The 24,166-nt window shown below is 47.2% G+C and overlaps 1 protein-coding gene across 4 annotated transcripts in view; it reads right to left on the reverse strand.

Annotated features, from left to right (window-relative positions):
- Positions 1-24,166, reverse strand: part of ERG (ETS transcription factor ERG) — a 388,215-nt gene that overhangs the window by 16,047 nt on the left and 348,002 nt on the right. For all 4 annotated transcript variants that reach the window (XM_063956572.1, XM_063956573.1, XM_063956574.1 and 1 more), the window contains one exon: positions 4,395-4,546. In XM_063956572.1, coding sequence (XP_063812642.1) covers positions 4,395-4,546 — 152 coding nt within the window. The remainder of the gene's footprint in view (positions 1-4,394; positions 4,547-24,166) is intronic.

Consider the following 24,166-nt stretch of genomic DNA (forward strand, 5'->3'; position numbering starts at 1 on the left):
TTAATGTTCTGATTGGCTGCAGGAAAATTTAGAACTCTGGATGCTCCAATAGGCTTTAGGTTGCTCTAACTTTGGGAGTGTTCTAATGATCTGATTAGCTACAGGTTGGTCTAGCTCTATGAATGTTCATTTGCACTGAATTACTATAGGCTGGCTTTGTGACTTATACAATATTCATATTAGCTACAGTATGTATACTGTAACTCTGGCATTTGAACATTATAATGAATTATGGTGGTCATTCCGAGTTGTTCGCTCGTTGCTGATTTCGCTATACTGCGATTTGCTACTAAATTCGCATGCGCATGGTAAGCAGCGCGCATGCGCTAAGTTATTTAACTAAAAACTTAGCAGTTTTGCTGGTGTTCGTATGACGCTTTTCAGTCGCACTGCTGATCGGTAAATGATTGACAGGAAAGGGGCGTTTCTGGGTGGTAACTGAGCGTTTTCCGGAAGTGTGCTAAAAAACGCAGGCGTGTCAGGGAAAAACGCGGGAGTGTCTGGAGAAACGGGGGAGTGGCTGGCCGAAGGCAGGGCGTGTTTGTGACGTCAAACCAGGAACAAAACGGACTGAGCTGATTGCAATCTGTGAGTAGGTCTGGAGCTACTCAGAAACTGCAAATAATTATTTAGTAGCAGTTCTGCTAATCTTTCGTTCGCTATTCTGCTAAGCTAAGATACACTCCCAGAGGGCGGCGGCCTAGCGTTTGCAATGCTGCTAAAAGCAGCTAGCGAGCGAACAACTCGGAATGAGGGCCTATATGTGAACAATTAGTTCTTAAATGCTTAAACATGGACATTATTGAGTAAAAGTAGCAAATATATTATAGGCTTACACCCAAGTTCCCCACAATGCAAGTAATATTAAACAAAATAATATGGTATTTAGTATAAATGCAGCAACATTTAATGACAATGGACCTTTGTTCAATACTTTTCAATATGTTGAGAGCACCCCTATTCTCTACTTTGATAATCTTGAGAGGAAGTCTCATTCTTGCTGATTTCCTTCAGGACGTCCTGTTACAGAAACATATGTTGTTTTCTTAGTTCAGGATTTCTCTATAGACCAATATGACCGGCACTTACAGATTCGTTCCCCCATTTTTCTGGTTGCAAACCTGCCAGCCATTGTACATTACTGTCATTTCTTATGACATTAATAAGGTTATACTAGAATACCAACATGCTTCTTATATAGACCAGTGAGGGATGGCGTATACCCAAGTGTATTGGTTATGGAGCTCAATGACAGAATAACCTATTCTCTGCGGATACCCATACAGGGTCAGACTGTCCCACAGGGGGTACAGGGGAAATCCCCGGTAGGCCCCACCGCCCAAGAGCCCACCTCCTTGCATTATACTGCACAAGACTATGATATATATTTTCTATGTATATTCCTGTTATTAACCTGGTTCTTTATTATGCATGCTCTGGCAGTTTTTACTTTATACATTTAAGGGGCCCAGACCATGTACTCCATAATGGTTAGCCAAACCACTCTGGAGACACCCCTAAGCATGGGCATCTACCACTGCATTCCCCCGGTAGGCCCTTTATTCCCCAGTCCGACGCTGAACCCATATCACATCCACTTTGCTCAGCCTGTAATCCACTCCCTTTGCTTCTATTAATGGAAGCCTCTTTCTATTAATCTTGTAAATGCAAGTTTACTTGGAATCTAGATTCTAGAACAATAGATAGACCTATAGATAGTATTCTATTCTACTTTATTTCTCTTTTAAACAATTCTGCAACTGGGAGAGCGAGATCAGGCTTCGGGAGCAGAGTACATACATATATGACCTGGTATTTTCAGGTCACCCATGTTCATATAGGGCACAGACTGGCCTGTTCTGCAGTAAATCTATGCTATCTACTGTTGGCCACCAGTATCATAGGTAACTTGATCAGTACTCACTCCCTCCCAACCCCCTGTGACTTAGGTATATTTACTAAGCGTTGGATGGAGATACAGTGGACGGATATAAAGAACCAACCAATCATTTCTAACTCCCATGTCACAGGCTGTGTTGGAAAAATGACAGTTAGGAGCTGATTGGCTGGTACTTTATCTCTGTCCATTTTTTATCTCCGTCCAAGTCTTATTAAATAGACCCCATATTTTTGATGAAAAGCCCCCAAAAGATTATCTGCCACCACAGTGAGTGGAAATATAAAACCTGTCTGTTTGGGACTGTTATCCCCTAAGAGCTATTCACATATATAAGCGAAGTAATAGGGGAGGGGCCTCACACATCACATAACAAATCATATAACTAAGTCAACATGTTTTGTGAAATCTTAAAACAGGATTGTACCAAACAATTAACTGCTATAAATGTCAATACTGCACATGTAGCAGTTCTGTGCTGTAACAGCCAATCAGATACTGCTCCTACATACTGGGATTTGTCATTTTTTTCATGGCTACTGTTGATGGTCTACAGCTGGCCTTGGCCAAGATACTGTAGAAAACTGTAAGCAAAAGAAAATCTGATTAAGTACTATTGCTTACGGCACATTTGATTAACGAGTTTTAAACTGGAGTATGCTAGGACTCGTACTCTCCGAACATCTGAAGGGCCATAGGTCACCTAAGCCCTGTGTACTGGAAAACAAACTAATAGGCCCTACACACTGGGCGATATTACTGAAAGATATGAACAATCTTGTTCATTAATGAACGAGATACCGTTCATATCTTTCAGTGTGGAGGCACCAACGATGAACGATGCGCGTCCCCGCACTCGTTCATCGCTGGTACCCCGTCGCTTGTGCATGCAGGCCAATATGGATGATCTCGTCCATATTTGCATGCACTGCTATGGAGCCGGGTGATGGGGGGAGTGAAGAAACTTCACTCCCCCCGTCACCTCCCCCCCCCCCCTTCCACTGGTCGTCCAACTGCCGTATCGGCGGTCGGGCAGCTCGGCGGCGGGTCGCACAGTTTGTAGGGCCCTTAAATGAAACCAAGTTTGTGATCTACTTCTTTTGTAAATCAAACCTGTTTCTCTTTTTAAATGAGCCTTTACGGTGTTAATATTGTATAATTACATTCATGGTGCTAAAAGATTTGTATAATACTAAAAGCTCTGCACATGCTATTTTCAGTTTGGGATAACTTCCTAGCTGCCAAAGTTCATAATATTATTTTTGCGGCCTTGAAATGATTAGTTATGTGTATTTACACAGTTTAGAACTTTAAAGCCAATCTGGACAATTAGCTATTGAGGAAAGTATGCGTTTGGCTGTGCTGGTGATCCCGTCCTTTGCTGAGCAAGCACAGTCTAGGCAGCGAAGCTCTGCAAATTGTACAACACCTGGATGTCAGACAGCTGCCTCGCTGCGCCCAGTCCTTCTAGGACGTGTCTCACAAAATGTCCTGTTTTCAGTAACAAAAAAATAAATACCCAGAACACGTTGGACACCTCCAAGAGCGAACGCATTCACAATAGTATGTAGCAATATTGGAATCGTTCTCTTCTTTGACATACAAGTACAATTAAATTTTATCTTAATTAATAGAACTCTTGCTGTACAAACGATGTAGCCAAATTGCAGTGCCATATGCAACACCCAACTCCGCGCAGCGCCAAGAGGACTGGCGGTAATATAAATTTAGGATGAAATCTTCCTGCCAAAGTGTCTGCAGAAGAAGTGAAGCTAGAAAAACAATCAGTTCCAAAAATATATGTTTACAAAGTTTCTGAGGTCAATATTGTCTGCACGGAGAGATTGTTTAACTGAAAGCATATTTCTTATTCTTGTTTCTGATGAAGACGAGCGTCTGATCTCAGCAGGGGTGTCTGGTGCAGAGCGGAGGCTTAGGAATAATGAAATAGGTTTTGCAATTCGCTGTTGTTGCTGTTGCTCAGCAACTGAATGGTTATGGAGTTACTGTACATTCTGATGGCGGATATTTAGAAAGGTCAGAACTGGGTACACGCTATACGATATATTTTGCAATCTTGGTAGTTTTGACCAATCTGCACGACCATCATATAGTGTGTACACCCAATCTGTCATCTACACACATCGTTAAGTAAAAGGACGCCCCCTGCTGGCTTCTTGAGCAGGTATTGGCCATCTAAGCAACCCTAAGATGACTCCGAATGGTCTCCGGTACTCTGCTGCCTATAAAACAGGGCTAATACATCACCGTTTTGTCAACGCAACCGCTCCCCATTACCGCTCCTGTTGTTTAATTAATGGGGAATAAATCTAAATATATACTGAAATCTCAATAAGCCTGTAAATGGAACGTCCTTATATTGTGAATGTCACATCAAGTTTCTGAGCTGCCAGCTAAGCTCTACGTTGACAGGAAAGCAATAGGTGTCCCCCAATCCACCACCCCATATCTGCCATGCCGCTGAAAGAGGTCTTACCAGCTGGCACAATTACTCTTCGTTCATTGGTTGTCATATTGGGGGGTGGGATGTGTTTTTCTTCTATGTAGCTGCTGTAATTCATTCCAATATTCTCTGATCCACTGCTCATCTTGCCCCCTTTGGCTATGCTGCAGTCATCCGGGGAATTCCTAAAGGAAGACAAATAATTTAAAAAAAAAAGAATATACTCTGTAGTATCACAGAGCAGTACATAGCGGTCCAGGACAGTACATTATATCACAGAGTAATACACTGTGGCAGATAGTATCACAAAGCATTACATAATGGCACATGGTGATATCCGAGCAGCAGACAGTGGCACAGGTTTGGACATTGAATCACAGACCAGCACACAGTGGCATAGGATACCACATGGTATCACAGAGCAGTACACAGTGGCACAGGATAGCACATGGTAACACAGAGCAGCACACAGTGGCACAGGATAGCACATGGTATCACAGAGCAGTACACAGTGGTCAGGATAGCACATGGTATCACAGAGCAGCACACAGTGGCATAGGATAGCACATGGTAACAGAGCAGCACACAGTGGCACAGGATAGCACATGGTATCACAGAGTAGTACACAGTGGCACAGGATAGCACATGGTATCACAGAGTAGTACACAGTGGCACAGGATAGCACATGGTAACACAGAGCAGCACACAGTGGCACAGGATAGCACATGGTATCACAGAGCAGCACACAGTGGGACAGGATAGCACATGGTAACACAGAGCAGCACACAGTGGCACAGGATAGCACATGGTAACACAGAGCAGCACACAGTGGCATAGGATACCACATGGTATCACAGAGCAGTACACAGTGGCACAGGATAGCACATGGTAACACAGAGCAGTACACAGTGGCACAGGATAGCACATGGTAACACAGAGCAGCACACAGTGGCACAGGATAGCACATGGTAACACAGAGCAGCACACAGTGGCACAGGATAGCACATGGTAACACAGAGCAGCACACAGTGGCACAGGATAGCACATGGTAACACAGAGCAGTACACAGTGGCACAGGATAGCACATGGTAACACAGAGCAGCACACAGTGGCACAGGATAGCACATGGTAACACAGAGCAGCACACAGTGGCACAGGATAGCACATGGTAACACAGAGCAGCACACAGTGGCACAGGATACCACATGGTATCACAGAGCAGTACACAGTGGCACAGGATAGCACATGGTAACACAGAGCAGTACACAGTGGCACAGGATAGCACATGGTAACACAGAGCAGCACACAGTGGCACAGGATAGCACATGGTATCACAGAGCAGCACACAGTGGTCAGGATAGCACATGGTAACACAGAGCAGCACACAGTGGCACAGGATACCACATGGTAACACAGAGCAGCACACAGTGGCACAGGATAGCACATGGTATCACAGAGCAGCACACAGTGGCACAGGATAGCACATGGTAACACAGAGCAGTACACAGTGGCACAGGATAGCACATGGTATCACAGAGCAGTACACAGTGGGACAGGATAGCACATGGTAACACAGAGCAGCACACAGTGGCACAGGATAGCACATGATAATACAGATCAGCACAGTGGCATAGGATAGCACATGGTAACACAGAGTAGCACACAGTGGGACAGGATAGCACATGGTATCACAGAGCAGCACACAGTGGCACAGGATACCACATGGTAATACAGATAAGCCCACAGTGGCACAGGATAGCACATGGTAACACAGAGTAGCACACAGTGGCACAGGATAGCACATGATAATACAGATCAGCACACAGTGGCACAGGATAGCACATGGTATCACAGAGCAGCACACAGTGGCACAGGATAGCACATGGTAACACAGAGCAGCACACAGTGGCATAGGATAGCACATGGTAACACAGAGCAGCACACAGTGGCACAGGATAGCACATGGTATCACAGAGCAGCACACAGTGGCACAGGATAGCACATGATAATACAGATCAGCACACAGTGGCACAGGATAGCACATGGTATCACAGAGCAGCACACAGTGGCACAGGATAGCACATGGTAACACAGAGCAGCACACAGTGGCATAGGATAGCACATGGTAACACAGAGCAGCACACAGTGGCACAGGATAGCACATGGTATCACAGAGCAGCACACAGTGGCATAGGATAGCACATGGTAACACAGAGCAGCACACAGTGGGACAGGATAGCACATGGTATCACAGAGCAGCACACAGTGGCATAGGAGAGCACATGGTAACACAGAGCAGCACACAGTGGCATAGGATAGCACATGGTAACACAGAGCAGCACACAGTGGCACAGGATACCACATGGTAATACAGATAAGCCCACAGTGGCACAGGATAGCACATGGTAACACAGAGCAGCACACAGTGGCACAGGATAGCACATGATAATACAGATCAGCACACAGTGGCACAGGATAGCACATGATAATACAGATCAGCACACAGTGGCATAGGATAGCACATGGTAACACAGAGCAGCACACAGTGGCATAGGATAGCACATGATAACACAGAGCAGCACACAGTGGCACAGGATAGCGCATGGTATCACAGAGCAGCACACAGTGGCACAGGATAGCACATGGTATCACAGAGCAGCACACAGTGGCACAGGATAGCACATGGTAATACAGATAAGCACACAGTGGCATAGGATAGCACATGGTCAGTAGCGGCTCTTGCCACGGGCAAGCAGGCTTTTTGCCCCGGGGCGCCGCCGCCGTGCCAAGAGCCGCATACTAATCCCCCCTCCCCCCGTCTGTAGCAGGCACCGTGGGCGCCCGCTGCAGCTGGCATCGCTGACTGACACTAGAGGTCATAATTGACCCCTAGTGTCTGAGCGGCGCTGCTATGGGAGAGACGTCATGACGTCTCTTCCATAGTAGGGAGGAGCCGGCGGCCGGAGATGGAGGGCAGCGCAGCAGGAGCGGCAAGTATTGTGTGTGGGGTTTTTTAAATGTGTGTGTGTGTGCGGCGCTACTGGGGCACAACTACTGAGGGCACTGGCACAGCTACAGGGGGCACAACTACTGGGGGCACTGGCACAGCTACAGGGGTCACAACTACAGGGGTCACAACTGCTGGGAGCACAACTACAGGGGGCACAGCTACAAGGGGCACAGCTACAAGGGGCAAATCAGCTGGGGCACAGCTATGAGGGGCACATCTACTGGGGGCACAACTACAGGTATCACAACTACAGGGGGCACTGCTACTGGGGGCACTGTTACAGGGGGCACAACTACAGGGGTCACAAGTACAGGGGGCACTGCTACTGGGGGCACTGCTACAGGGGGCACAACTACAGGGGTCACAACTACTGGGGGCACTGCTACAGGGGGCACAACTACTGGGCTCACAACTATTGGGGGCACTGCTACAGGGGGCACAACTACAGGGGTCACAACTACAGGGGGCAAAACTACTGGGGGGCAAATCTACTGGGGGTACAGCTACAGGGGGGCCCAAGTACAGGGAGATAACTGTGGCCATACCTCTTCTCTATGAAGAAGCCACGCCCCTATTTTTGGACGCGCGCCTTCAGCGCGCACCAACTCTATTTGACCTTCATGGGGGGGGGGGGCACCGCAGGAAACTTTTGCCCTGGGCGCCATAAGGTCTAGAGCCGGCCCTGCACATGGTATCACAGAGCAGTACACAGTGGCACAGGATAGCACATGGTATCACAGAGCAGCACACAGTGGGACAGGATAGCACATGGTATCACAGAGCAGTACACAGTGGCGCAGGATAGCACATGGTATCACAGAGCAGTACACAGTGGGACAGGATAGCACATGGTAACACAGAGCAGTACACAGTGGGACAGGATAGCACATGGTAATACAGAGCAGCACACAGTGGCACAGGATAGCACATGGTATCACAGAGCAGCACACAATGGGACAGGATAGCACATGGTAACACAGAGCAGCACACAGTGGCACAGGATAGCACATGGTAACACAGAGCAGCACACAGTGGCACAGGATAGCACATGGTAACACAGAGCAGCACACAGTGGCACAGGATAGCACATGGTATCACAGAGCAGTACACAGTGGCACAGGATAGCACATGGTATCACAGAGCAGTACACAGTGGCATAGGATAGCACATTGTATCACAGAGCAGCACACAGTGGGATAGAATAGCACATGGTAACACAGAGCAGCACACAGTGGCACAAGATAGCACATGGTATCACAGAGCAGCACACAGTGGCACAGGATACCACATGGTAACACAGAGCAGCACACAGTGGCATAGGATAGCACATGGTATCACAGAGCAGTACACAGTGGCATAGGATAGCACATGGTAACACAGAGCAGCACACAGTGGCACAGGATACCACATGGTATCACAGAGCAGCACACAGTGGGACAGGATAGCACATGGTAACACAGAGCAGCACATAGTGGCACAGGATAGCACATGGTATCACAGAGCAGCACACAGTGGGACAGGATAGCACATGGTAATACAGAGCAGCACACAGTGGCACATGATACCACATGGTATCACAGAGCAGCACACAGTGGCACAGGATAGCACATGGTATCACAGAGCAGCACACAGTGGGACAGGATAGCACATGGTATCACAGAGCAGCACACAGTGGCACAGGATAGCACATGGTAACACAGAGCAGCACACAGTGTCATAGGATAGCACATGGTAACACAGAGCAGCACACAGTGGCACAGGATAGCACATGGTATCACAGAGCAGTACACAGTGGCACTGGATAGCACATGGTAACAGAGCAGCACACAGTGGCACGGGATAGCACATGGTATCACAGAGCAGTACACAGTGGCACAGGATAGCACATGGTATCACAGAGCAGCACACAGTGGGACAGGATAGCACATGGTAACACAGAGCAGCACACAGTGGCACAGGATACCACATGGTATCACAGAGCAGTACACAGTGGCACAGGATAGCACATGGTATCACAGAGCAGCACACAGTGGCACAGGATAGCACATGGTAATACAGAGCAGCACACAGTGGCACAGGATAGCACATGGTATCACAGAGCAGTACACAGTGGCATAGGATAGCACATGGTATCACAGAGCAGCACACAGTGGGACAGGATAGCACATGGTAACACAGAGCAGCACACAGTGGCACAGGATACCACATGGTAACACAGAGCAGCACACAGTGGCACAGGATAGCACATGGTATCACAGAGCAGTACACAGTGGCACAGGATAGCACATGGTATCACAGAGCAGCACACAGTGGGACAGGATAGCACATGGTAACACAGAGCAGCACACAGTGGCACAGGATACCACATGGTATCACAGAGCAGCACACAGTGGCACAGGATACCACATGGTATCACAGAGCAGCACACAGTGGTCAGGATAGCACATGGTAACACAGAGCAGCACACAGTGGCACAGGATAGCACATGGTATCACAGAGCAGCACACAGTGGCATAGGATAGCACATGGTATCACAGAGCAGCACACAGTGACACAGGATAGCACATGGTATCACAGAGCAGCACACAGTGGCACAGGCTAGCACATGGTAATACAGAGCAGCACACAGTGGCACATGATAGCACATGGTATCACAGAGCAGCACACAGTGGGACAGGATAGCACATGGTAACACAGAGCAGCACACAGTGGCACAGGATAGCACATGGTATCACAGAGCAGAACACAGTGGCACAGGATAGTACATGGTATCACAGAGCAGTACACAGTGGCACAGGATAGCACATGGTATCACAGAGCAGCACACAGTGGCACAGGATAGCACATGGTAACACAGAGCAGCACACAGTGGCATTGGATAGCACATGGTAACACAGAGCAGCACACAGTGGCACAGGATAGCACATGGTAACACAGAGCAGTACACAGTGGCACAGGATAGCACATGATAATACAGATCAGCACAGTGGGACAGGATAGCACATGGTAACACAGAGCAGCACACAGTGGCACAGGATAGCACATGGTAACACAGAGCAGTACACAGTGGCACAGGATAGCACATGGTAACACAGACCAGTACACAGTGGCACAGGATACCACATGGTACCACAGAGCAGCACACAGTGGCATAGGATAGCACATGGTATCACAGAGCAGCACACAGTGGGACAGGATAGCACATGGTAACACAGAGCAGCACACAGTGGCACAGGATAGCACATGGTATCACAGAGCAGCACACAGTGGGACAGGATAGCACATGGTAACACAGAGCAGCACACAGTGGCACAGGATAGCACATGGTATCACAGAGCAGCACACAGTGGCACAGGATAGCACATGGTAATACAGAGCAGCACACAGTGGCACAGGATAGCACATGGTATCACAGAGCAGCACACAGTGGGACAGGATAGCACATGGTAACACAGAGCAGCACACAGTGGCACAGGATAGCACATGGTATCACAGAGCAGAACACAGTGGCACAGGATAGCACATGGTATCACAGAGCAGTACACAGTGGCACAGGATAGCACATGGTATCACAGAGCAGCACACAGTGGCACAGGATAGCACATGGTAACACAGAGCAGCACACAGTGGCACAGGATACCACATGGTATCACAGATTAGTACACAGTGGCACTGGATAGCACATGGTAACAGAGCAGCACACAGTGGCACAGGATAGCACATGGTATCACAGAGCAGTACACAGTGGCACAGGATAGCACATGGTATCACAGAGCAGCACACAGTGGGACAGGATAGCACATGGTAACACAGAGCAGCACACAGTGGCACAGGATAGCACATGGTAACACAGAGCAGTACACAGTGGCACAGGATAGCACATGGTAACACAGACCAGTACACAGTGGCACAGGATACCACATGGTAACACAGAGCAGCACACAGTGGCATAGGATAGCACATGGTATCACAGAGCAGCACACAGTGGGACAGGATAGCACATGGTAACACAGAGCAGCACACAGTGGCACAGAATAGCACATGGTATCACAGAGCAGCACACAGTGGGACAGGATAGCACATGGCAACACAGAGCAGCACACAGTGGCACAGGATAGCACATGGTATCACAGAGCAGCACACAGTGGCACAGGATAGCACATGGTAATACAGAGCAGCACACAGTGGCACAGGATAGCACATGGTATCACAGAGCAGCACACAGTGGGACAGGATAGCACATGGTAACACAGAGCAGCACACAGTGGCACAGGATAGCACATGGTATCACAGAGCAGAACACAGTGGCACAGGATAGCACATAGTATCACAGAGCAGTACACAGTGGCACAGGATAGCACATGGTATCACAGAGCAGCACACAGTGGCACAGGATAGCACATGGTAACACAGAGCAGCACACAGTGGCACAGGATACCACATGGTATCACAGATTAGTACACAGTGGCATTGGATAGCACATGGTAACAGAGCAGCACACAGTGGCACAGGATAGCACATGGTATCACAGAGCAGTACACAGTGGCACAGGATAGCACATGGTATCACAGAGCAGCACACAGTGGGACAGGATAGCACATGGTAACACAGAGCAGCACACAGTGGCACAGGATAGCACATGATAATACAGATCAGCACAGTGGCATAGGATAGCACATGGTATCACAGAGCAGCACACAGTGGCACAGGATACCACATGGTATCACAGAGCAGCACACAGTGGCACAGGATAGCACATGGTAACACAGAGCAGCACACAGTGGCACAGGATAGCACATGGTAACACAGAGCAGTACACAGTGGCACAGGATAGCACATGGTAACACAGAGCAGCACACAGTGGCACAGGATAGCACATGGTAACACAGAGCAGCACACAGTGACACAGGATAGCACATGGTAACACAGAGCAGTACACAGTGGCACAGGATAGCACATGGTAACACAGAGCAGCACACAGTGACATAGGATAGCACATGGTAACACAGAGCAGTACACAGTGACACAGGATAGCACATGGTATCACAGAGCAGCACACAGTGGCACAGGATAGCACATGGTAACACAGAGCAGCACACAGTGGCACAGGATAGCACATGGTAACACAGACCAGTACACAGTGGCACAGGATACCACATGGTAACACAGAGCAGCGCACAGTGGCATAGGATAGCACATGGTATCACAGAGCAGCACACAGTGGCACAGGATACCACATGGTATCACAGAGCAGCACACAGTGGCACAGGATACCACATGGTATCACAGAGCAGTACACAGTGGCACAGGATAGCACACGGTAACACAGAGCAGCACACAGTGGCACAGGATACCACATGGTATCACAGAGCAGCACACAGTGGGACAGGATAGCACATGGTATCACAGAGCAGTACACAGTGGCATAGGATAGCACATGATAACACAGAGCAGCACACAGTGGCATAGGATAGCACATGGTAACACAGAGCAGCACACAGTGGCATAGGATAGCACATGGTAACACAGAGCAGCACACAGTGGCACAGGATAGCACATGGTAACACAGAGCAGTACACAGTGGCACAGGATAGCAGTACACAGTGGCATAGGATAGCACATGGTAACACAGAGCAGCACACAGTGGCACAGGATAGCACATGGTAACACAGAGCAGTACACAGTGGCATAGGATAGCACATGGTAACACAGAGCAGCACACAGTGGCACAGGATAGCACATGGTAACACAGAGCAGTACACAGTGGCACAGGATAGCACATGGTAACACAGAGCAGCACACAGTGGCACAGGATAGCACATGGTAACACAGAGCAGCACACAGTGGCACAGGATAGCACATGGTAACACAGAGCAGCACACAGTGGCACAGGATAGCACATGGTAACACAGAGCAGCACACAGTGGCACAGGATAGCACATGGTAACACAGAGCAGCACACAGTGGCACAGGATAGCACATGATAATACAGAGCAGCACACAGTGGTCAGGATAGCACATGGTAACACAGAGCAGTACACAGTGGCACAGGATAGCACATGGTAACACAGAGCAGTACACAGTGGCACAGGATAGCACATGGTAACACAGAGCAGTACACAGTGGTCAGGATAGCAGAAGTGAAGTTATTACTGTATGAAGAATATATAAGTGATACTAATATGTATGTAGGGATCAGTATAAAATACCTCCAATCAAAATCCCGACGGTCAAAATCCTGACAGCAACTGACCGATGGTCAAAATCCCGACAAGGTCAAAACCACGACATGGACAAAATACCGACATTTAAAATACAGACAAGGTCAAAATACCGACATGTAAAATGACGACAGGTCAAAATACCGACATGCATTTTTCATTTTTTGTGTGTGTGTGTGTATGTCGACATAGGTCGACATGGACACCATAAAAGTGTACCGCATGTGCTCGCTATGCTTCGGGCACGGTGCCTCGCTGCGCTCGGCACACTATTATATTCCCCCTCCAGCACACTATTATATTCCCCCTCCAGGTCCACTGGGATGGTAAAGTATGAACAAGTCGGTTTCAATGAAAAAATCATGAAAAACTCATGTCTGCATTTTGACCTGTCTGCATTTTACATGACGGTATTTTGACCTTGTCGGTATTTTAAATGTCGGTATTTTGTTCATGTCGGGTTTTCGACCGTCGGGATTTTGATTAGAGGTAAATTGACTGCATCTTCTATACCAGAGGTTCTCAAACTCGGTCCTTGGGGGCCAACACAGTGCATGTTTTGCAGGTCTCCTCACAGAATCGCAAGTGAAATAATTAGCTCCACCTGTGGACCTTTTAAAATGTGTCAGTGAGTAATTAATACACCTGTGCACCTGCTGGGTTACCTGCAAAACATGCACTGTGTGGGCTCCCGAGGACCGAGTTTGAGAACCTCTGCCCTATACAATATATAAAGCAAACATGCACTTTTGCTCCATGCAGCAGTGTCTCAGTGCAGAGCGGACCTTTAACCTTAAACATTTGGGGTACAGAGCATTCAGCTTAAAGGGAACATTAGTCAGCGTCTTGATAGGAGATCTTGACAGTGATGTTGGCATTGAGCAGGGTTATTATGCTGAATGCATTTTAGGGGAATTTTAAGAAATGTGAACTTCACTCCAGTGGAAAACTCCCTGCCCATTCCAGGTCCTGCTTTCCATCTGTTGCAAACTGTATTTTTACATCAGTTATTTGTGGTATGTTAAGCGAGGTTTACAAGGTCATTCTGAGTGTTGGCATTGTGTATGGTGTGGCTTTTGCAATTAACGGGCAGTACACTGTAGGATACCCTCCCTTACTGCGAGCCCAGACATTACTTACAACATGCCCCCTCTCTATGCTCTTTTCAAGCTTGGGAAGAAAGTTGGATGACTCCAGATTTCAACTCAAGAGGACTGGAACTTACAACAAGTAGGAACAGGAGGCGTGTTTAGTGAAAGTGAATGTGACGCCTGATTGGATAGTACTGCCATCCAATCATCTGATGAGTTCACTGCACACACCTCTTTTTTCCCTCTTACTCAAGATCGCCATTACTAGAAGTGTTATCATAATATGCGCAGGCCCACTGGCAATTGTTAGGTAAAATTGGACCATCCCTGAACCACATAGGCCAGGTGGGGAACATTGTAGCACTAATAAGCAAAAACAAATAAGCAAAACAACAAAACAGTGACTTACAGTTCAAGACAATATAGGACAAGTACAGGGTATATTAACATATAACATATTCCCAGAAGAGAGTATAACATATTGCCCGGGAGAGGGTATAATATATTACCATTAAGACCATTATCTACTCACTGATCATTTCCAGACTGGACAACTGTAATCTCTTCCTAACTGGCCTCCCTGACAATTACCTCTCTCCCCTCCAATCTATCCTCAATGCTGCAGCCCGGCTCATCTTCCTCACCAGAAGCACTACGTCCACCTCCCCTCTCCTACAAGCCCTTCACTGGCTCCCCTTCCCTTTCAGAATACAATTCAAACTTCTCACACTCACTTACTAAACACCCACCCACTCCTCTCCCATTTACATCTCTGACCTTATCTCCCTTTACACTCCCACCCGTCCTCTTCGCTCTGGTAATGCACGCCAACTCTCCTGCCTACTGATTACTTCCTCCCACTCCTATCTCCAAGATTTTTCAGGTTCTGCTCCATTTCTCTGGAATTCTCTACCTCTCCCCCTCAGACTCTCCACCTCTCTACAAAACCTCAAACAGTCTCCCAAGACCCACTTCTTTACCAAACCCACCCAAATCTCATCCTAACCCTTTGTTCCACGCTCTGTCTACCCCATCTGTGTCACCCGTCTGTCTGCCCCCCCTTTAGAATGTAAGCTCTCATGAGTAGGGCCCTCTTCCCTCATGTGCTTATCCTTTTCTTACTTTAATAATGCTCCACTTCCCCAAATCCTGCAGTTTTCGGCCACCTGATACTTATCTCAGTGTCATCTGCCAATGTAGCTATGTTTAGTTACTCTGTACTTGTCCTGTACTGTCTGTAAGTCTGTAAGTCACTGTTTTCCTGTTTTGATTATGTGCATATGTACTCTGTAATTGGGTGTGTGGAACCCTTGTGGCACCATATAAATAAAGGATAATAATAATAATAATTACACAGGAGAGAGTACAACATATTGCCCAGGAGAGAGTATAACATAATGCCCAGGAGAGAGTATAACATAATGCCCAGGAGAGAGTATAACATATTGCCCGTGAGAGAGTATAACATAATGCCCAGGAGAGAGTATAACATAATGCCTGGGAGAGAGTATAACATAATGCCCAGGAGAGAGTATAACATAATGCCCGGGAGAGAGCATAACATATTACCCTGGAGAGAGTAAAACATAATGCCTAGGAGAGAGTATAACATAATGCCCAGGAGAGAGTATAACATATTGCCCAGGAGAGAGTAAAACATAATGCCTAGGAGAGAGTATAACATAATGCCCAGGAGAGATCATAACATATTACCCTGGAGAGAGTATAACATATTGCCCAGGAGAGAATATAACATAATGCCCAGGAGACAGCATAACATATTACCCTGGAGAGAGTATAACATATTGCCCAGGAGAGAATATAACATAATGCCCAGGAGACAGCATAACATATTACCCTGGAGAGAGTATAACATATTGCCCAGGAGAGAGCATAACATAATGCCCAGGAGAGAGTATAACATAATGCCCAGGAGAGAGTATAACATAATGCCCAGGAGAGAGTATAACATATTGCCCAGGAGAGAGTGTAACATAATGCCCAGGAGAGAGTATAACATAATGCCTAGGAGAGAGTATAACATAATGCCCAGGAGAGAGTATAACATATTGCCCAGGAGAGAGTATAACATAATGCCCAGGAGAGAGTATAACATAATGCCCAGGAGAGAGTATAACATATTGCCCAGGAGAGAATATAACATAATGCCCAGGAGAGAGTATAACATATTGCCCAGGAGAGAGTATAACATATTGCCCGTGAGAAAGCATAACATTGCAGAGAGAGAGAATATCGTATTGCCCAGGAGGATGCACAACGTATTGCTGAGAGAAACTAACATATTGCCCCAGACAGAGCTTAACATAATGCTAAGGAGAATACATAACATATTGCCCAGGAAAGAGTATACAGGTTGAGTACCCCATATCCAAATATTCTGTAATACGGAATATTGCGAAATACGAATTTTTTTTAGTTAGACTGAGATAGTGAAACCTTTGTTTTCTGGTGGCTCAATGTACACAAACTTTGTTTAATACACAAAGTTATTAAAAATATAGTATTAAATTACCTTCAGGCTGTGTGTATAGGGTGTATATGAAACATAAATGAATTGAGGAATGTACACACACTGGGGTATATTTACTAAAATCGTATTTTCCCGTTTGAGGTCAAAGTTCAATCACGAATGACATCGAAAGTGTAAAGTTGCAACTTTTTGAATTTAGTACGACTAATTTACTAAGCTGCCGTATTCTGCATTTTCGGTTTTACCGATGTCGATGTCATTCGTTTTTATTGGCAGTGTTTTACGTGAATGACTTGTAAAACACTGCCGACTTTAATACAATGAATCTCGGCCGGATCTGAGAGATCCGTGCTGGGCTTCATTGTGCACCTTGTAAATAAAAAAAATCAGTGTTAAAATCCCCCAAAAAATTGCGTGGGGTCCCCCTACCTAAGCATAACCAGCCTCGGGCTCTTTGAGCCGATCCTGGTTGCAAAAATATGGGGGAAAAAATGATAGAGGTTCCCCCATATTTAAACAACCAGCACCGGGCTCTGCGCCTGGTCCTGGTTCCAAAAATACGGGGGACAAAAAGCGTAGGGGTCCCCCGTATTTCTGAAACCAGCACCGGGCTCCACTAGCCAGATACATAATGCCACAGCCGGGGGACACTTTTATATAGGTCCCGGCGGCCCTGGCATTACATAACCAACTAGTCACCCCTGGCCGGGGTACCCTGGAGGAGTGGGGACCCCTTCAATCAAGGGGTCCCCCCCCTCCAGCCACCCAAGGACCAGGGGTGAAGCCCGAGGCTGTCCCCCCCCCATCCAAGGGCTGCGGATGGGAGGCTGATAGCCGTTTTGTAAAAAAATGAATATTGTTTTTAGTAGCAGTACTACAAGTCCCAGCAAGCCTCCCCCGCAAGCTGGTACTTGGAGAACCACAAGTACCAGCATGCGGAGGAAAACCGGGCCCGCTGGTACCTGTAGTACTACTACTAAAAAAATACCCCAATAAAAACATAAGACACACACCTTGAAAGTATAACTTTAATGCATACATCCACACCTCCATATACACACACTTACCTTATGTTCACACGAGGGTCGGTCCTCTTCTCCATGTAGAATCCATGGTGTACCTGTGGAAAAAATTATACTCACAAAATCCAGTGTAGAAGGCTCTTCTTCTTGTAATCCATTTGTAATCCAGGTACTTGTCAAAATAAAAAAACGGATACCCGACCTCGCACTGAAAGGGGCCCCATGTTTTCACATGGGACCCCTTTCCCTGAATGCCAGGAACCCCCTCTGACTTATGTCTAAGACGGTTCCATCAGCCAATCAGGGAGCGCCACGTTGTGGCACCATCCTGATTGGCTGTGTGCTCCTGTACTGTATGACAGGCAGCACCCGGCAGTGTTACAATGTAGCGCCTATGCGCTCCATTATAACCAATGGTGGGAACTTTGTGGTCAGCGGTTGACCGAAAGTAACCTCACCGCTGACCACAAAGTTCCCACCATTGGTTACAATGGAGCGCATAGGCGCTACATTGTAACACTGCCGGGTGCTGCCTGTCATACAGTACAGGAGCACACAGCCAATCAGGAGGGTGCCACAATGTGGCGCTCCCTGATTGGCTGATGGAACCCTCTTAGACATAAGTCAGAGGGGGTTTCTGGCATTCGGGGAAAGGGGTCCCATGTGAAAACATGGGGCCCCTTTCAGTGCGAGGTCGGGTATCCGTTTTTTTATTTTGACAAGTACCTGGATTACAAATGGATTACAAGAAGAAGAGCCTTCTACACTGGATTTTGTGAGTATAATTTTTTCCACAGGTACACCATGGATTCTACATGGAGAAGAGGACCGACCCTCGTGTGAACATAAGGTAAGTATGTGTATATGGAGGTGTGGATGTATGCATTAAAGTTATACTTTCAAGGTGTGTGTCTTATGTTTTTATTGGGGTAATTTTTTGGTAGTAGTACTACAGGTACCAGCGGGCCCGGTTTTCCTCCGCATGCTGGTACTTGTGGTTCTCCAAGTACCAGCTTGCGGGGGAGGCTTGCTGGGACTTGTAGTACTGCTACTAAAAACAATATTAATTTTTTTACAAAACGGCTATCAGCCTCCCATCCGCAGCCCTTGGATGGGGGGGGACAGCCTCGGGCTTCACCCCTGGTCCTTGGGTGGCTGGAGGGGGGGGACCCCTTGATTGAAGGGGTCCCCACTCCTCCAGGGTACCCCGGCCAGGGGTGACTAGTTGGTTATGTAATGCCAGGGCCGCCGGGACCTATATAAAAGTGTCCCGCGGCTGTGGCATTATGTATCTGGCTAGTGGAGCCCGGTGCTGGTTTCAGAAATACGGGGGACCCCTACGCTTTTTGTCCCCCGTATTTTTGGAACCAGGACCAGGCGCAGAGCCCGGTGCTGGTTGTTTAAATATGGGGGAACCTCTATCATTTTTCCCCCCATATTTTTGCAACCAGGACCGGCTCAAAGAGCCCGAGGCTGGTTTTGCTTAGGAGGGGGGACCCCACGCAATTTTTTTCCGAAAAATAAACACTTTCCCATCCCCTTCCCACTGATAAACATGCACGGATCTCATGGATCCCTGCATGCCTATCCAAACACAGGATAAAAAAGCAGGTCTGGTTTTTCTTTAGCACTTTTTCACAAATTGTATTTCAGCACGGCAGTGTTTGGCTATTGTCGGCAGTGTTTGTGATTTGCACTTTTTAGTAAATTACCGATTTCTACCAAATTACAGGCGTATTTGACCGATGGTGTATAGATTCGTGATTTTTTACTAGGACTTCCAAAATATTACGAATGCCCTCATCACTGCCGAGATTTTTGCTTAGTAAATTACCGAAATGACACTTTGAAGAAAAAACGGCATCTCGGTCAAAATCGGGACCTTAGTAAATATACCCCACTGTGTTTAATGCACAAAGTTATTAAAAATATTGGCTAAAGTTACCATCAGGCTGTGTGTATAAGGTGTATATGATACATAAATGCATTCTGTGCTTAGACTTGGATCCCATTATATGATGTCTCATTATGGTATGCAATTATTCCAAAATCCGATATCCAAAATACTTCTGATCCCAGGCGTTTTGGATAAGGGAAACTCAACCTGTGTAGCATGTTGCACCTGAGAGAGCATAACATACAGTAGTTCCTAATTCAGACCTGATCATAGATGTGTGAAAAAACGCACATCTACGATCAAAATCTTTGACATGCGGGGAGACACCGCAGATGTGCCTCCTTCCCCCCCCCCCAGACGTGCAAAAGCATTGCAGTGGCGATGCTTTCGCACCTGCCAAGTAGCTCTCTGCCTACGCAGCTTAGCTGCAGAGGCAGACAGCTAACCACCATGTTTTTGGCTGCAGCGGCTGCATGTGACGTCACACAGCCACTGCGGCCCGCCCCACCTGTGTTTTCCGGACCGCGCCCCGAATACGCCGTCGCAATGCCGCCGACTCTCTCCTCGACCACCTCTGTCTGACAATCAGGCAGAGGCGATCGCACAAGTGAGATGACATCGCAAGTCTGAATTAGGCCCTTTGTGCTAAGGAGAATACATAACATATTGGGGGTAATTCCAAGTTGATCGCAGCAGGAATTTTTTTAGCAGTTGGGCAAAACCATGTGCACTGCAGGGGGGGCAGATATAACATTTGCAGAGAGAGTTAGATTTGGGTGGGTTATTTTGTTTCTGTGCATGGTAAATACTGGCTGCTTTATTTTTACACTGCAATTTAGATTGCAGATTGAACACACCCCACCCAAATCTAACTCTCTCTGCACATGTTATATCTGCCTCCCCTGCAGTGCACATGGTTTTGCCCAACTGCTAAAAAATTTCCTGCTGCGATCAACTTGGAATTACCCCCATATTGCCCAGGAAAGAGTGCATGCTCACTTTCCGGCCACGTGCAGAGCAAATTATATGCTTGGCGTTTTTTCGCCCGTCCCTTTCAGGAAACTGCAGCCAGCTTGTCAGTACAGGGGAGTGTGGGCCAAATGAAAAGTGTGGGGGCCCCCTGCTATACAGTACAATGCTGAAATTGCTGGCATTGTAAATCAAGGGGAGTTTGGGCAGCCTCCGGAGCTCTCTCCCACTTTTCTGGGTGTCGGGGAGAGTCACTCAGTACGCACACTGCAGACAGAGAAGTACAGTACATTGCATGTACAGAGGGCGTGCTCAGGATATAAGGGCCCCAGCTGGTGATCTCTGCAGCTCCCTCCCTTCCCAGGTAATGGCAGTAATGTTTTAGTGCCGGATTGTGGTGAGTGAAATATCTCTGAGCTGATTCATATAAATAACTTTCCATTTATCCCTTTTCATGTCTCGCTCCTTTCATAGATCAAGTAACGTCGGCGGAGTATTTTTTTTCTTCTTGAAATATTTTTGTTGGTGTAATTTCTACATTTCTAAGCAGGGAGCCTGGTATGTGTCACAGGAAGGGCAACTTATGTTGTGGGGGGAATAAGGGGTCTTAGGGGGCAAAGTTTTGCCTGTTCTAAGGGGCGTTCCCAAATAACAGCAGGCTAGTTACACACACGTGTCTCATATTTATTCCCCGAGCACAAATCAGTTTTTGTTTACAACAGGGCCGTAACTGTGTGTGTGTGTGTGTGTGTGTGTGTGGGGGGGGGGGGGGGGGGGGGTAAGGTGACATGCGCCCCAGTGCAGGATTTGAGAGGGCACCATGGAGTGCAGGGTATTTTGTTTTTCTCTCTCCCATGTCGGCTACTGTCTTAAACTCTCTTCTTTGCCATGCAGTGCTGCGACAAGTGTGCGGTGCACCGTCCAAGCTATAGAAGCTATAGAAGCGCACTGTGCTCTCAGTTAGCAGTATCAACCACCCCGTTGCCTCCCAGATGGGGGGATTTGGTGTAGCTTATAGGGGAAGGGGGGGGGGGGGGTAGTGTAAAGATGTAGTGTACCATATAGGGTATGTATTGTAGTAATGAATTGCAGTATAAAGGGGTATGTAGTGCACTGATGTGTTGTAGCATATAAGGGCATGTAGTGTAGCATATAGGGTATGTAGTGCAGTGCATAGGGGCATGTAGTATAGTGATGTAGTGCAGCGTGTAGGGGAAGTAGTATAGTGATGTAGTGCAGTGGATAGGGGAATATAGTGCAGTGATGAAGTGTTATGATATGCAATGTATGGGGACACACAGTGGAGCATATAGTTGAACACGCTGGCGGGGCATGTGACGCATAGGGCATTTGAGGCACACAGGGGAATATTGTCCAGTAGTATCCCCTTTTCTCAAGATTTTGATAATCTGATTATTTTAGTCTGACAGGGTTTGTATGTTGTTGTTCTTTTGTGTGTGTTTTTTTTTTTTGGGGGGGGGGGGGGTTGCCAAATTACTGCCTTGCCCCAGGTGACGAAAATCTTAGTTTCGGACCAGTTTACTGGGCGAGATTTTTATATGAGATTTTAGGGGAGAAGAGGGCTAATGATGTAAGGCTCATTTCCAGTGGACCTATAATTCTGCAAAAGTAGGAGCAGAGTACATGTCTGGGGTTGGATGCAGGAAGCTTATAAATGCGGCCAAGCCTCAGAAAATGCAGTTTTCGAAGGCTCGGCCACGTGCTGCATATGAACCAAGCCCCAAAAGCCTATGAGCTTCTTATCGCACTTTCCCACTGAGAGGGATCCAACCGATCATCCAACCAACCAATCATCATGCCATCACCAATGCAGCACAATGATGCAAAATTGCATCATTGTACAGTGTTAGCACGTGCACAGTGTCATGCCCCCTGGTTTCCAGAGCAGAGGTACAAAAAAATAGGCAATTACAGATGGGTCCATGTTTATCTTGACCTTCAATAGGATTAACTGAGAGTGGGCAATCGGACTTAATCCCCTGCTCTAACGACTTAATCCCCTGCAGTATTGTTCTCTGTATTGTATTGCAGCTGAGAACAATAAATGTAGGGTTTATGTTAATAAACCATGTTGTGCCTAGGCGCAGCAAATTAGCCAAGATAACTGTGGACCCATCTGTATGCGTTAAATGATATAAATATATAAATAACAGCACAAATAGTATATTTTTAATAAGAATTGTGTGTTAAGTATGGTCTTGCTTTTACAGGTCAGGCCTGTATGTGCACTATGTAAATACAGGCCTGAAAGGTTGGGTATTTTACAGCAGAAATCCCCTTTGGCAAATAATCTTGAAGTTTGGAGAGAGAAGATACTTGCTGCCATACCAAGTGTGACCAGTAGGTGGACACTTAGAGCACTTTATTCTTCCACCGTCCTGCATAATCTTATAGAACACATCACACGTGCATTATGATTCCTATGTTCATATGTCTAGGAAGCAAGGAAGCAGCAGCAATGCTTATTACATCTGAACCTGAATCAAGCCCATACTTCTCAGCCATGAAGTCACTGCAGCAATAACCGTGTATCATTGATCTAAATGAGACCACAGGACCCCAGTCTAAACCAACAGGCATTATCTGTACAATGGTGTTAAGCAACACTGGGGCCTTTGGAGTGTACAGGGACAATGCTAGTATAAGCATCAGCCATAAAGCTTGTATCATTTGCAGCATTAATGCTGTGTATAATATATGGTAACTGTGGTGTGAAGGAAATGGCGGATTTAGACAGGGGGCGATAAGGGCGATCGCCCACCGCAGCACACAGCCGCAAGCCTGCCCTCTTGCTGTTCCAAGCAACGGTCAAGCCAGGAGCTGCAGGCGCTGGCCGGGACCTGGCTGTGCTAACCACGCTGAGACAGCGCCGGGTGGTCGGTGGAGCTGTGGGCATTGACCGGGACCTAGCCATGCTAGTCAAACTGAGACGGCGCCGGGAGGTTGGGGGAGCTGTGGGTTCCAGCCGGGACCTGGCCGCGATAGTCATGTTCAGGGTAGCTGAGGAGGTACCTCTTGCCAGTTTCACCTTGCCTATCAATACCGCTTAAGAAAGAGTCATGTGATGGAAGTGGGCGGTACTT

This window comes from Pseudophryne corroboree, chromosome 2, assembly GCF_028390025.1.
Source record: "Pseudophryne corroboree isolate aPseCor3 chromosome 2, aPseCor3.hap2, whole genome shotgun sequence".
Taxonomy (NCBI): Eukaryota; Metazoa; Chordata; class Amphibia; order Anura; family Myobatrachidae; genus Pseudophryne; species Pseudophryne corroboree.